General features: G+C 43.6%; 1 protein-coding gene across 2 annotated transcripts in view; it reads left to right on the top strand.

The window, feature by feature from the left end:
• Nucleotides 1-46: 46 nt before the first annotated feature.
• cubn (cubilin (intrinsic factor-cobalamin receptor)) overlaps nt 47-14,172 on the top strand; it is a 62,559-nt gene continuing 48,433 nt past the window's right edge. Inside the window, exons 1-20 of one of the 2 annotated variants that reach the window (XM_041861913.2) lie at nt 47-692; nt 1,153-1,279; nt 1,867-2,001; nt 2,185-2,286; nt 2,389-2,492; nt 2,661-2,787; nt 3,492-3,660; nt 4,328-4,459; nt 5,415-5,510; nt 5,954-6,078; nt 6,223-6,409; nt 6,566-6,684; nt 6,981-7,215; nt 7,386-7,567; nt 7,738-7,900; nt 8,123-8,313; nt 8,799-8,955; nt 9,906-10,081; nt 13,500-13,665; nt 13,930-14,155. In XM_041861913.2, coding sequence (XP_041717847.2) covers nt 568-692; nt 1,153-1,279; nt 1,867-2,001; nt 2,185-2,286; nt 2,389-2,492; nt 2,661-2,787; nt 3,492-3,660; nt 4,328-4,459; nt 5,415-5,510; nt 5,954-6,078; nt 6,223-6,409; nt 6,566-6,684; nt 6,981-7,215; nt 7,386-7,567; nt 7,738-7,900; nt 8,123-8,313; nt 8,799-8,955; nt 9,906-10,081; nt 13,500-13,665; nt 13,930-14,155 — 3,044 coding nt within the window. In that variant the 5' untranslated portion in view covers nt 47-567. Of the gene's footprint in view, nt 693-1,152; nt 1,280-1,866; nt 2,002-2,184; nt 2,287-2,388; nt 2,493-2,660; nt 2,788-3,491; nt 3,661-4,327; nt 4,460-4,617; nt 4,655-5,414; nt 5,511-5,953; nt 6,079-6,222; nt 6,410-6,565; nt 6,685-6,980; nt 7,216-7,385; nt 7,568-7,737; nt 7,901-8,122; nt 8,314-8,798; nt 8,956-9,905; nt 10,082-13,499; nt 13,666-13,929; nt 14,156-14,172 lie in introns of those variants that run through there. The other variant, XM_041861912.2, reaches the window with a different exon arrangement.

Genomic DNA, 14,172 nt, shown 5'->3' on the forward strand with positions numbered 1-14,172 from the left:
GAACTTGTATGTATTATGATGGATCTTCTTTTTGGCAGTAATTATGAATATGATTTGAGCCTTCCTCGTCAAATATTAATGTTTATCAAGGAAGTTCAAAAACTTTTGAAATCTTTTATAGATGGGAAACACTGCTCAACTCATTTGGACTGTACAGTGGACCATACACACATTTGAACCATACACTAAGAAAGAAGCTTCAAACATCCAGGTCCCTGCATGTGTTACTGTTAGCGAACTAATGTTCACCCCAGCATAGTCCCTAACCTAACCTCTGGTTACTCATCTCTTAAAGCATGTGATGGCTCGTGTCAATCACCCAATAAAAGGACATAACCGGTATGTAATTGTGTTTAAAACACTCCCCCCCCCCTCTCATCGTTGGGTAAGTTTGGGTGTTTTATGGTTCTATGTGGCTGCCTATGCCTTCTCCCAGAAGAAGACCAGTGGGGACAAAGTGCACCCCTGTCCTCCCCTGTCCCTTTCTAGGGGCATTAGAGTGTTGCATCAGGTCAGTACCGCAGTATAGTGTCTGAAGAGAGTGCCCAGGGACCAGACTCTCTCAGCATGGCTCGGATACAGCAGCTCTCCTGGTTGCTCCTCTGCCTCCTCTTCCTGGTTGGACTAGAGTGTGACCAAGGGGAGCACGCCGCCCAAGGACCACGCAGCAAGAGGGACATCAGTAATGAACAGTGAGTTTGGTGATGATTTGTGGTTATAGTTTTTTTGATCTGCAAGAATGCAGTGTCTGCTAAAAACAGTTGTGTGATGTAATAATATTATCTTAATAGTGATTGAATTTGTTACATGATATTTTCCTAAACTTAATTTTTACCCTTTGCAATAATGTGAAGTTATCTGGAAATATCTTCGCTTCAGTCAAGCAACTCTGACCTTCAAAGCTCAACCAAGCATCACCTCCAAAAGTTGAATTTAATCTATTGCTATTGGAGAATAAGCCATCTTTTGTCATCGAAATCATTAATCAAAATGTAAAATATAAATGAACAGCGTTTAGTACCTAACCTACATGCTATATCATATTTTCTGTATAGTGTTGCGTGTTGTATAAACAATTAAAATGTTGATACATTGAATCTGTCCCCATGTAAAATAATGATTTAAATACTTTTCTGATTGTCTTCCCCCTAGGCCACGCATGGTATCAGAGAGCGGTCACCTGGTCTTCTCCACCCATAACAAAGAGATCCGCTTCCAGACCTCCGGGTCAGGCAGTATCAAAGTGGGAACGGAGGACCTCACTCAGCTGATGAGTCAGGTATGCACACACACACGAGACAAAGTCTTAAATGGATAAACATATCCACATTGACAGATGATTTGTAGAAATGTTTTCATGTGTTGTACCGTCTTTTCGAAAAGCATCCGTCTTTGTTACTGTTTTTTTCTAACTAAAATTATAGAAATCATATATAATAATAATAATAATAATAATAATGATAATAATATCAGATCAAGTGGTGGATATCACCATGGATATGATAATCATACATTTTCATATCCACTTATCTTGTTCACAAATATGTCCAAAAAGCACATTCTTCAAAATATTCCATCTGTTCAGGACTTTATTATGTCTCGACATCTCTATAAACTAGTGATTTTCACATGATGCTATGAATCATTAACAACTTAGAAAGAGCAGACTCTGCAATTCAACCAGCATTTGACCAAAGATCAAAATACTATTTATTAAAATCAAATTTAATTGTAGCATGGTTATGGTGGGTTTGGAATACTATATAATTATTCAGTAATTACTCTTTAGAAACATCATTTAATAATAGTGAAGAAACATGTAACATCACAACTTCCATACCAAGCCTTCTTTACTTCTTATTTCAGATCAAAACAAACAAAGCTGACATCGACAATATAAAACAAAATGGAGGTGGAACTTCCCCTGATGTCACTAACCAACTCAATACGCTCAACGCAAAGGTGTCATCACTTGAAACTAAAGTGACAGCACTAGAACAGGTAAGTACAGTATGGCCTACTTCTTACATGTTACATATTGTGTATGATGAATCTTATTCTATATTTTCACAAATAATCATTTCCCTAACTCCAAACCCCTTACCCTCTGTCCTCTCACCCTTACCCTCTGTCCTCTCCCACTCCTCTCCTCCTTTCTCTCCTCTCTATCCCTGCCTCTCCCAGACGGTCCAGAGAAAGACATGTACCAGTAATCCCTGTCAGAATGGAGCCACCTGTCTGGACCTGCTGGACTCTTTTCACTGCATGTGCCCCAGCAACTGGGGGGTAAGTGGACACACAGAGAGAGAGAGAGAGAGAGTGTGTGTGCCCGCACCCGCATTTATGTGTTATTTCTGTTTAAATCGTGGTGTGTGTGTGTGTCTGCAGGGTCCTAACTGTGCTGTGGATGTGAATGAGTGCCAGATCTTTGTCGGGACCTCTCAGGGATGTCAGAATGGAGCCACTTGTATCAACACCCCTGGATCCTTTACGTGAGGACACACACACACACACACACACTGAGACACACACACACTGAGACACACACACACACTGAGACAGACATACACACACACACTGAGACAGACACACACTGAGACAGACAGACAGACAGACAGACACACACACACTGAATCTGTCTTCTTGTATTTCTCTTCAAGTTGCACCTGTTCACCAGAGTGGTCTGGTACCCTGTGTACGACCCGCTATGACGACTGTCAGGGTGCCGCTCAGGACCTGTGTGTCCATGGAACGTGCATTGACGCAGACAGAATCACACCCAACGTGGTAACTGTCAATCATCATTCAACAGTGTTGGTCTCCTATTTGATTTAATGGATCTCATCTGTTTAAAAACAGAATTGTCAGCCATTTGTCTTAGCTGTAGCCTGCCCTGTTTAACTAGCCAAAGATACTTTCATTTGATGAATGAAGACTGTCTAGACAAGGTCATTTATTTCAGCCAATGTCTTCACCCTGGTCCCTTGGCTTCAATTATTTAACTTTATGTGATAACTGCCCTGTGAAGAAAGCAATTTGTGAAGAAAGCAATTACTAGATTAGATTTAGCACTGCTAGCTACCATAGCCTTAATGTTTATTTTATTTTATTAGAGTAGAGCAATGAAATACTTCTTTTTCATAGTGATGATAGATCTGAGACCTGCATTAGAGTAGTAGGAACTGATCCATTACCAGTAGGACAGTGTAAGTTGTCTTACATGGGAGTAGCTATAACCATTTACCCCTTGGATATCGAATCAAATAAATGATTTATAGGCCCTTGGCTAATCTAATTCAGTCTTGGCTCAGTAGGCCATGCACATCATAGAAATAGAATGACTCTAGAATGACTCTATTTCTGTAATGCACGTCATTGCACATCACTGATTCACTACTAGTGCATCTAAATGTGATCGGTACACATTCTGTACATATTCTATTTATGGGAGTTGACATGAATCCATGCCATGTGGTGTTATTTCCTTCCAGCCCAAGTTTAAGTGTGTTTGTGATGATGGTTGGATGGCCCCAGCCGGCAACCCAGCCTGTATATCAGACGTGGATGAGTGTAGCCTTGCCCAGAAGCCTTGCTCCACCAACCCGCCTGTGACCTGTTACAACACCCAGGGCTCCTTCTACTGCGGCTCCTGTCCTGCTGGTGAGAGCCGCTCAGTGCTCACAGTTTCCTTATCATCAATGGTATTGTGCATTAGGTCTGAGGAAACTGATGTTTGGTGACCCAAAATGGCTGACATAGTTTGTTACCTCCATGTGGTTGCCAGATGGATGCCTCTTCAGTCCTCCAAAATAGCATGTTTTGGTCTTGAGTCGAAGTGCTCTTGAATTCAGTTATACAAGAGTACTTCTTAGGACAAAGACATTGCTGCAGCAAATCTGTACTTTACTGTATTTGTTGGTAGAACTTGGGAAAGTACAAGAAAGCACGAGATTTACGATTCGTGACTGTTATTGAATATCAGTTGGAAACGGCTGTCCTTAGCTCCTAGCGGAACTGACCCTCTCAGGTAATACTCTGACATTAAGGGAACTGGGTCCTATTTCTTTACTCTGGGAACAGCCCCATCATGATTGACTGAACTCTACAGAGGAACAGAGGCTATTATATGTGTGAAGATGTGTGGATTTTTAAAGAATACATGTTATGCTTGCTTGTATATCATTACAATAAACAATGCATCTGTAAACTAAATGTGAATGTAACCTTGAATAATATGCCTATTCCTAACTGCGTAATAAACAATGATTTGTGCTGGCATTGTCTGTATAACAGTAAATGTAACACTGTTTGTTGTGCATTCCTCCAGGATGGCAGGGCAACGGCTACAGCTGTCTGGATGTGAATGAGTGTTCCACTAATAACGGAGGATGCTCCACTACTCCCATGGTCCAGTGTCTCAATACCATGGGCTCCTTCCACTGTGGAACCTGTCCTCCAGGTAACTAACCCTTACCTTAACCCAAACCTTAACCTGCTCCTCCACTCCATGGTCCAGTGTCTCAATACCATGGGCTCCTTCCACTGTGGAACCTGTCCTCCAGGTAACTAACCTTAACCCTTAACCTGCTCCTCCACTCCATGGTCCAGCATCTCAATACCATGGGCTCCTTCCACTGTGGAACCTGTCCTCCAGGTAACTAACCTTAACCCTTAACCTGCTCCTCCACTCCATGGTCCAGCATCTCAATACCATGCAATCCTTCTACTGTGGAACCTGTCCTCCAGGTACCTGTATCTGGATGAATCTTCTGGAACCTCTCCCTCTTCTTTCTTTACCCTCCTCTCTCTACTGTTTTCTGATATTTAAATAATGTCTTCTTATTTTCTGTTCCTACAACTTATCTCTTAGTCATATACACACAACATTTAGACCAACATGGTCTTTGTCAGGTTACTGTAATAGTGTTCTTACACAACCCTTGGTGTTGAAATAAAAAATTGAGCTGGTGGATTTGGTGTACCACAGAAGAAAGCTGTCCTTGTTTCCCTCTATGGCGGATGCCAGCTGGCAGGTGGATGCTTGCTGACTCCTGGTAGTTTTCAGTAATATGGCTCTGATGAAAAGCAGATGCCTGACTATATGTAGTGTGTTCAGCCCTATCCCCATCCAGAGATCTCTTTTGTGTGTACTCTGTAGCCCTCTGGCTCAGTTTCTGTCTCTCTCTTTATTAATCTCACTTTGTCGACCTCTCCTCCTCTCTCTGTCGATCGCTCTCGCTCTCGCTCTCTCTCTGTCTCTCACTCTCAGAATTAGTCATTGTGCTCAACGGTATTTTATGGCCCTTTTATTAATTCAAAATGTTGCTTTTTGTCTGGTATAGACCTGCTGGTTCATTGGTGGATTGATTGATTGATTGACTAATTGATTGGTTAATTGATTGATCTGTATCCAGGCTATGAAGGAGATGGGAGAACCTGCACTCAGGCTAACATCTGTGCCAATAACAATGGAGGCTGCTACCCCCTGGCTACCTGCTCTTCCACTCCAGGTAAATGTGCACACACACACACACACACACACACACACACCTATCTTTACGGCACCTCATGACCGGTGGCAGTGAGGATAAGACAGGGCCATTATTGCAGGCGTTGACAGCTCTGCTCTCTCTCACCTCCTGATGGCTGACATCAACTATAAAGAATGTTACAGCCAGGAGACTAGATTATGATGCTATCACATGAGCAGAGGCTGGAGTGCTGAGAGAGCAGAGACATCAGAGCTCAATGCCCTATTCACCTATAGGAGAAAATGTAGTATACTTTTACTGCATGGTAGTTAGGTAGATTGGTTTATTTCTCTAACAAATTGTCCTCGTTCAAACTGTGTCGCATGTCCCTCATCTTTATACTGTGTCTAGTGAATGCACCTGTGTCTTTTAATGTTATGGTGAGTTAATCAGGTATCCTGACCATATCTCTGTGCTTCCAGGCGCCATCATCCCAGTGTGCACCTGTCCCTCAGACTACACAGGAAATGGCTACGGCCCAACAGGATGCACCCAGAGCAGCAATATCTGCCAGACCAACAATCCATGTGTCAATGGACAGTGTGTGGTGAGTGTTGACTACATGGGACTCTAGCAACTTCACATTTTCTCAGGACCAGGATTTTACTCCTTAAACAATGACTTGTCCAGGAGGTTTTCATCTACACTGTATATTATTTGGGTTTTGGTAACATTTTTGCTGCCCCCCCAGCCTACTTCCACGGGGTATCTGTGTACCTGTAGTCCTGGCTGGGGAGGGGTGAACTGTGACCAGAATGTCAATGAGTGTGCCAGCAACCCATGTCAGAATGGAGGTACATGCAACGATGGACTCAATGGATTCACCTGTACCTGCACTGACCAGTGGACAGGGCCAACCTGCCAGACCGCACAGCAAGGTGTGTGTGTGTGTGTGCGTGCATGTGTATCTGTGTGTTTATAGAATGTTATGAATGATAAAGAGAAATTGACTTATTTCAGGGTGTTTTGCTGTATTTGTACAGTGTGTGTACTGTGTGCTTCACTTACCTGTGTGTGTCTGTGTGTGTTGTCAGTGTGTGGAGGCTACCTGACTGGCCCGGCTGGTACATTCAGCTACCCCAACACCCCTGGTAGTGACCAGTACGACCACCAGGTCAGCTGTGCCTGGGTCATCAGAGCAGACGCCAACAAGGTCAGTGTAATCTAATGCCACACTGTCACTTACACACAGCAGGTCCTGGACCTGACTACACATGACAAGACTGGACTCACAGTCTAACAAAGAGTTTGGCATATGCTTTTCCATACTGTTACATCAGTTGTAATGCAGTATACCATGGAATAAGCATTTTTGTTGATTTGTACAATTTGAATGTCTAACAATATGTGAAATTTGTTCTATACATTGTACAAGCCCAATAGCTATACAAGTCAAGTGGAATAGTTATTTAATGATGTGTTAATACTGTGGTGTTCATTTCTTCCCAGATTCTACGGATCACCTTCCCTCACTTTGAGCTGGAGAACAGTGCTAACTGTGACTTCGACTTCCTTCAGATCCACGATGGCGAGAGCGCCTCGGCCTATCAGTTAGGGAGGTACTGCGGTACCAGCACCCCCGCAGAGCTCTTCAGCTCCCACAATGCATTGTACTTTTGGTTCCGCTCTGACCACTCCGTCAACGCAGGCGGCTTCACTGTGGCCTGGACCTCACAGACACCAGGTGTGTGTGTGTGTGTGTGTGTGTGTGTGTGTGTGTGTGTGTGTGTGTCTGTTGGCAAGAGACCTAGATAAAATGTATTGTTTGCAATCTACCTGAAATAGCTTAGTCAGGTGTTACCCATGTACAGTCCTCTCCTCACTGCAATCTGTACCGGTTTGTTTCACCTCCAGTATGTGGCGGGGAGTTGACCGAACCCTACGGTAACATCAACTCACCTGGTTACCCCGGCAACTACCCTCCCAACCGCGACTGCTATTGGACGGTTGACGTGGCCCCCGGCCTGCTCATCACCTTCGCCTTCGGAACCCTCAGCCTGGAAAACCACCCTGACTGTAACTATGACTACCTGGAGGTGAGGCAGGCACCATGGCAACATCAACATGTCCCTTCAGCTATGGATATATATATAGCCGCAGACATTATGTGAATATTACGATTTTTCATTATCATCCGCAACTATGAAGGTTCTAGGTCTGTTACTGTAACAGTTGTCTGTCCTTGGTTCTATGTTCTGTGGTCTAGATCCGGGATGGTCTCCGCCCAGAAGATCCGGTTCTAGGGAAGTACTGCAGCAATGCGACTCCCGCCCCTCGCCAGACCACGGGACCTGCAGCATGGATCCGGTTCCACTCGGACTTCTCTAACTCTGACCGTGGCTTCCACATCACTTACACCACCTCTCCATGTAAGAGATCTGTCATATCAACTACTGTTAACAACTTACCTTTTTTAAGGAAAGGATTATTACAAGGATTCTCAATGCCATATGCAGGTTTTCTTGGTCCCAGATCTCTTTGTGCTGTTTTGCTCATTCATATGGTCATTCCAAAAATGACCTGGGACTAGGCTATTCTAAAAGATGTCCCTCTCCAACTGAAGGTCATGTGTCTGGCTCTCTCTGTTCTAGCTGACCCTGGTTGTGGAGGAACCTTTACAGAGAGCGAGGGCATCATCATCTCCCCCAACTGGCCCAATAACTACGCCCATAACCGCCAGTGTATCTACATCATCCGCCTGCCAGCCAATGAGATTGTCTCACTCAACTTTACACACATGAACTTGGAGTCCCACAGCGGTTGTATGTTTGACTATGTGGAGGTACAGTAGTGTGTGTGTGTTTTTGTTGAACTATCCTAATGCGTACGAGAAGTCCTCAAAGGATAGTAAAATAAGGACATTTTGCCAGTCCCCACAAGGAAAAATGCTGTTTTAGGCTTAGGGGTTAGGGTTAGAATTAAGGTTAGGGTTAGGGGTTAGGTATAGTTTTAGGGTTAGGAGTTTGGGGGTAAGCTTAGGCTTAAGGTTAAGGTTAGGGTTATGGTTAGGTTAATGGTTATGGTAAGGGTTAGGGGTTAAGGAAAAAATGATTTTGGATGGGAATAAATTATTTGGTCCCCACAAGGATAGCAATACAAAACTGGGCGCATGCACGTGTGTGTTTGTGATTGAGGTTTCTGATTGAGATTGTTGGTGGTGTCAGGGTGCTTTGTCTCTGGGAGGGGGATTAGATATGATGTGTGTGCCTGGATCTCTGTGTCCTCTTAACATTGTTCATATTTGACTCTCCTGGTTGTGTTTCCCAGGTCCGTGATGGTACCACAGAGACAGACCCTCTGATTGGGAAGTACTGTGGGTACACCATCCCTGCCCCCATCCTGTCCTCCTCCAATGCTCTCTGGATCCGCTTCAAGTCTGACGCATCAATCAGCCAGGCAGGGTTCAGGGCCACATACGAAGTCGGTGAGAATCACAAACACTGTCTAACCACACCAGTGGCAAAACACTATCTCTTCACCATCTTGTCACTGGCAAACCCCAACAGTGACAAACCACAAGCTCTTCAGAAATGCCAAAATCATGACCTGGGAAATATAGGTGTACTAATAATGGACTGCATCTATATAGTGCTTCTCACTAGGTCTAAGCAGTTAAAATCTCTAGTCCTGTGACACATCTCCTCAATCTCTCTCCCTGATCTCTACCTCAGTAGTAATTACATTTCAGCACAGCCGCCTTGCAGAGCCTAGTAAAAGTGTGAGGGTTTTATGTGAAGAATAAAAAGGGTTGTGTATTCAACTTCTTCTGCCCCCTCCCCCACCATGCAGGTTTGTGTGTGTGGCCATCTCATATGTGTGAATGCCTGGCCTGTATGTGATTTAACAGCTGCTCAACAGACTTTAAGGTTATTTCAGCAAAATTGACTTACTGACATAGTCGTGTTCTGTTCAATGTTCTTATTGAACCTTAAGTCTTCCTGCTGTTTCGGCAATCCCTAGTGATTAAACACACTCTTGAACAGCACGGTGAATAGTGTGTTTGTGTGCTTTAATGGCCCACCCTCCACTCCATCTTCTGCACCTGGAAATGGCCTGTCAGACTGGACTACTTAGTGTCAAGGCCTGGGATGAATATCCAGTGTGATTCCCAGTGCTGGTTCTCTTTGCTCCATATTTGCATATACAGTATGTGAAGCGTACCAGTCGTGTATGGTGATCTGAGCGAAAAGACTAAGCATTTTCACATTTACATTTGTGTCATTTAGCAGGTGCTCTTACAGGTACTTGCAGTTAATTTTCATTATCTGGCAACTGGTTTGCAGTCCAATAGAGTTAATGAACTTGACCTCCTTTTCCAATTAGTTTGTGCATAGCCATCTAGAAGGTCCCAATGGAGTTCTGTCTCTTTCCCAGGCTGTGGTGGCACCTTCTCTGGGACGGGTCAGATCCGGTCCCCCTACCACCCTGATGCCTACCCCCACAACAAGGAGTGTGAGTGGGTCATCAACCAACCACAGGGCTACGTTGTCACCCTCAACTTCCTCACCTTCGACATCGAGAGCGGCTCCTGTGTCTATGACTTTGTTGAGGTATTCAAACTTCACTCCAGCCTATCATTCTTGAATTCTGCCTCTGATTGTCCAACATCGTCAATGGATTTTTTTTACTATTGTTGTCATTACATACACAAACATTTCTAAAGAGATGAGGTGACCTGAAATAAGCTCCACCTCTCTCTCTCTCTGTGTCTCTCGCTCTCTCTGTGTCTCTCTCTCTCTCTCTCTGTGTCTCTCTCTCTGTGTCTTTCTTTCTTTCTTTCTCTCTGTGTGTCTCTCTCTCTCTCTCTCTCTCTCTCTCTCAATTCAATTCAATTTAAGGGCTTTATTGGCATGGAAACATACACTACCAGTCAAAAGTTTGGACACACCTACTCATTCAAGGGTTTTTCTTTATTTTTACAATTTTTTACATTTATAGAATAATAGTCAAGACATCAAAACTATGAAATAACACGTATGGGAATCATGTAGTAACCAAAAAAGTGTTAAACAAATCAAAATATATTTGAGATTCTTCAAATAGCCACCCTTTGCCTTGATGACAGCTTTGCACACTCTTGGCATTCTCTCAACCAGCTTCATGAGGTAGTCACCTGGAATGCATTTCAATTAACAGGTGTGCCTTCTTAAAAGTTAATTTGTGGACTTTCTTTCCTTCTTAATGTGTTTGAGCCAATCAGTTGTGTTCTGACAAGGTAGGGGGGTATTATGGCAAGAACAGCTCAAATAAGCAAATAGAAATGACAGTCCATCATTACTTTAAGACAAGAAGGTCAGTCAATATGGAACATTTCAAGAACTTTGAAAGTTTCTTCAAGTGCAGTCGCAAAAACCATCAAGCGCTGTGATGAAACTGGCTCTCATGAGGACCGCAACAGGAATGGAAGACCCAGACTATCATTTGTTTTTTAACAAGACAATGACCCAACACACCTCCAGGTTGTGTAAGGGCAATTTTACCAAGAAGGAGGGTGATGGAGTGCTGCATCAGATGACCTGGCCTCCACAATCCCCCGACCTCAACCCAATTGAGATGGTTTGGGATGAGTCGGACGGCAGATTGAAGGAAAAGCAGCCAACAAGTGCTCAGCATATGTGGGAACTCCTTCAAGACTGTTGGAAAAGCATTCCAGGTGAAGCTGGTTGAGAGAATGCCAAGAGTGTGCAAAGCTGTCATCAAGGCAAAGGGTGGCTATTTGAAGAATCTCAAATCTCAAATATTTGTTATTTCATAGTTTTGATGTCTTCACTATTATTCTACAATGTAGAAAATAGTTTTAAAAAATAAAGAAAAACACTTGAATTAGTAGGTGTGTCCAAACTTTTGACTGGTACTGTATGTAACATTGCCAAAGCAAGTGAAACTGTCAGTGTCGTCAGATCCACTGATAAGAGCAGTAACCACATATACTGTGCCACAAGAGAAGTATGGCAAAATATGGCTAAGGGCAGGAGGGAGGATGGAGCAGGTCCCCAAACTGGGAGAGGGCCAAGTCAAGATGGCAACAACTACAGGAGAAATCACTAGTAAAAGTGACAAAGAAATGGTAGAGCTCAAGGGCATTACCTCATGCAAAAAGCTGAACAACTGGAGGCTCAAAGAGTTCGAAGACTGGGCAGCCTTGCCAGGTGCAAGGTGAAGGGATATGTATGTTCCACCAAGACCAAACCAGTAACGATTGGCTCACTGATCCTTATAAATTGGGGTTCAAACAGCGACACTTTATTGCCGCTCTACAACTCAGAGCAAACAACAGTTCCAAAATAATAAAGACATTTCAAGTGTCATTATGTCTATATACAGAGTTATAATGATGTGCAAATAGTTAAAGTACAAAAAGGAAAATAAATAAACATAAATATAGGTTGTATTTACAATGGTGTTTGTTCGTCACTGGTTGCCCTTTTCTTGTGGCGACAGGTCACAAATCTTGCTGCTGTGATTGCACACTGTGGTATTTCACCCAATAGATATGGTAGTTTATAAAAAATTGGATTTGTTTTCAAATTCTTTGTGGGTCTGTGTAATCTGAGGGAAATATGTGTCTCTAATATGGTCATACATTTGGCAGGAGGTTAGGAAGTGCAGCTCAGTTTCCACCTCATTTTGTGGGCAGTGTGCACATAGCCTGTCTTCTCTTGAGAGCCAGGTCTGCCTTCGGCGGCCTTTCTCAATAGCAATGCTATGCTCACTGAGTCTGTACATAGTCAAAGATTTCCTTAATTTTGGGTAATTCACAGTGGTCAGGTATTCTGCCACTGTGTACTTTCTGTTTAGGGCCAAATAGATTTCTAGTTTGCTCTGGGTTATTTTGTAAATTCTTTCTAATGTGTCAAGTAATTGTCTTTTTGTTTTCTCATGATTTGATTGGGTCTCATTGTGTTGCTGTCTTTGGGGTCTGTTTGTGTTTGTGAACAGAGCCCCAGGACCAGCTTGCTTAGGGGACTTTTCTCCAGGTTTATTTCTCTGTAGGTGATGGCTTTGTTATGAAAGGTTTGGGAATCGCTTCCTTTTAGGTGGTTGTAAAATTTAACGGCTCTTATCTGGATTTTGATAATTAGCGGGTATCGGCCCAATTCTGCTCTGCATGCATTATTTGGTGTTTTACGTTGTATGCCAAGGATATTTTTGCAGAACTCTGCATGCAGAGTCTCAATTTGGTGTTTGTCCCATTTTGTGAATTCTTGGTTGGTGAGCGGACCCCAGACCTCACAACCATAAAGGGCAATGGATTCTATAACTGATTCAAGTATTCTTTGCCAGATCCTAATTGGTATGTCAAATTTTGTGTTCCTTTTGATGGCATAGAAGGCCCTTATTGCCTTGTCTCTCAGATCGTTCACAGCTTTGTGCAAGTTACCTGTGGCGCTGATGTTTAGGCCCGAGGTATGTATCGTTTTTTGTGTGCTCTAGGGCAATGATGTTTAGATGGAATTTGTATTTGTGGTCCTGGCAACTGGACCTTTTTTAGAACACCATTATTTTTGTCTTACTGAGATTTACTGTCAGGGCCCAGGTCTGACTTAATCTGTGCAGAAGATCTAGGTGCTGCTTTAGGCCCTCCTTGGTTGGGGAAAGAAGCACCAGATCATCAGCAAACAGTAGACATTTGACTTCAGATTCTAGTAGAGTGAGGCCGGGTGCTGCAGAATGTTCTAGTACCCTCGCCAATTCATTGATTATATATGTTGAAGAGCATCCCAGTCTCACCCCACAGCCCTGTGTGTGTTTTTTGCAAATTTTAACTGCACACTTGTTGTTTGTGTACATGAATTGTATTATGTCGTATGTTTTTCCTCCAACACCACTTTCCATCAATTTGTATAGCAGACCCTCATGCCAAATTCTCTCTCTCTCTCTCTCTCACTCACTCACTCTCTCTCTCTGTGTCTCTCTCTCTGTGTCTCTGTCTCTGTCTGTGTGTCTCTTCTCTCTCCCCTCCCCCAGGTAAGGGACGGCTCCACGGTGAGCTCTCCTCTGATTGGTACATACTGTGGCACCACCATGCCAGCCATGCTCGAGTCCACCCAGAGGTCCATGTACATCCGCTTTAAGACTGACTCGTCCGTCTCCAACCATGGCTTCACTGCATCCTATGACTCTGCTATGGAGGGTAAGCCCCTGGTACTCATGGGATATGTAGTTTATTCTGCCGTGACTAAAAGCTCAAATATCTACTAATGTGTATGTGTTGTCAGTGAGTGGTATCTGTGAGCCTATGTGTCCTGGGACTGGGTACTGTGACAACAACATGTTTACCAATCCTTTGTCTCTGTATAATGTTTCAATAAAGATGTATTGTGTTGACTCTGAATGAGGTGTAAAAATAACAGTATATTTTAACCCAATTTGAGCCTGTTTCCCTGTTTGATGCCAGGTTGTGGCACTACGCTTAATGCCCCGTCGGGGTCCCTCACAAGCCCTGGGCATCCCAACAACTACCCCCATGGAGCCAACTGCACCTGGTACATCTCTGTCGCACCCGGCAACCTCATCCGCCTGTCCTTCACCTCCTTCAACATGGAGTACCACACCAGCTGTAACTATGACTACGTCGAGGTGTATGACAATGGCACCGTGGCGACTGGGACCAAGCTTGGCAGGTATAGTACAGTACATG

Source organism: Coregonus clupeaformis, chromosome 34, assembly GCF_020615455.1.
Source record: "Coregonus clupeaformis isolate EN_2021a chromosome 34, ASM2061545v1, whole genome shotgun sequence".
NCBI lineage: Eukaryota > Metazoa > Chordata > Actinopteri > Salmoniformes > Salmonidae > Coregonus > Coregonus clupeaformis.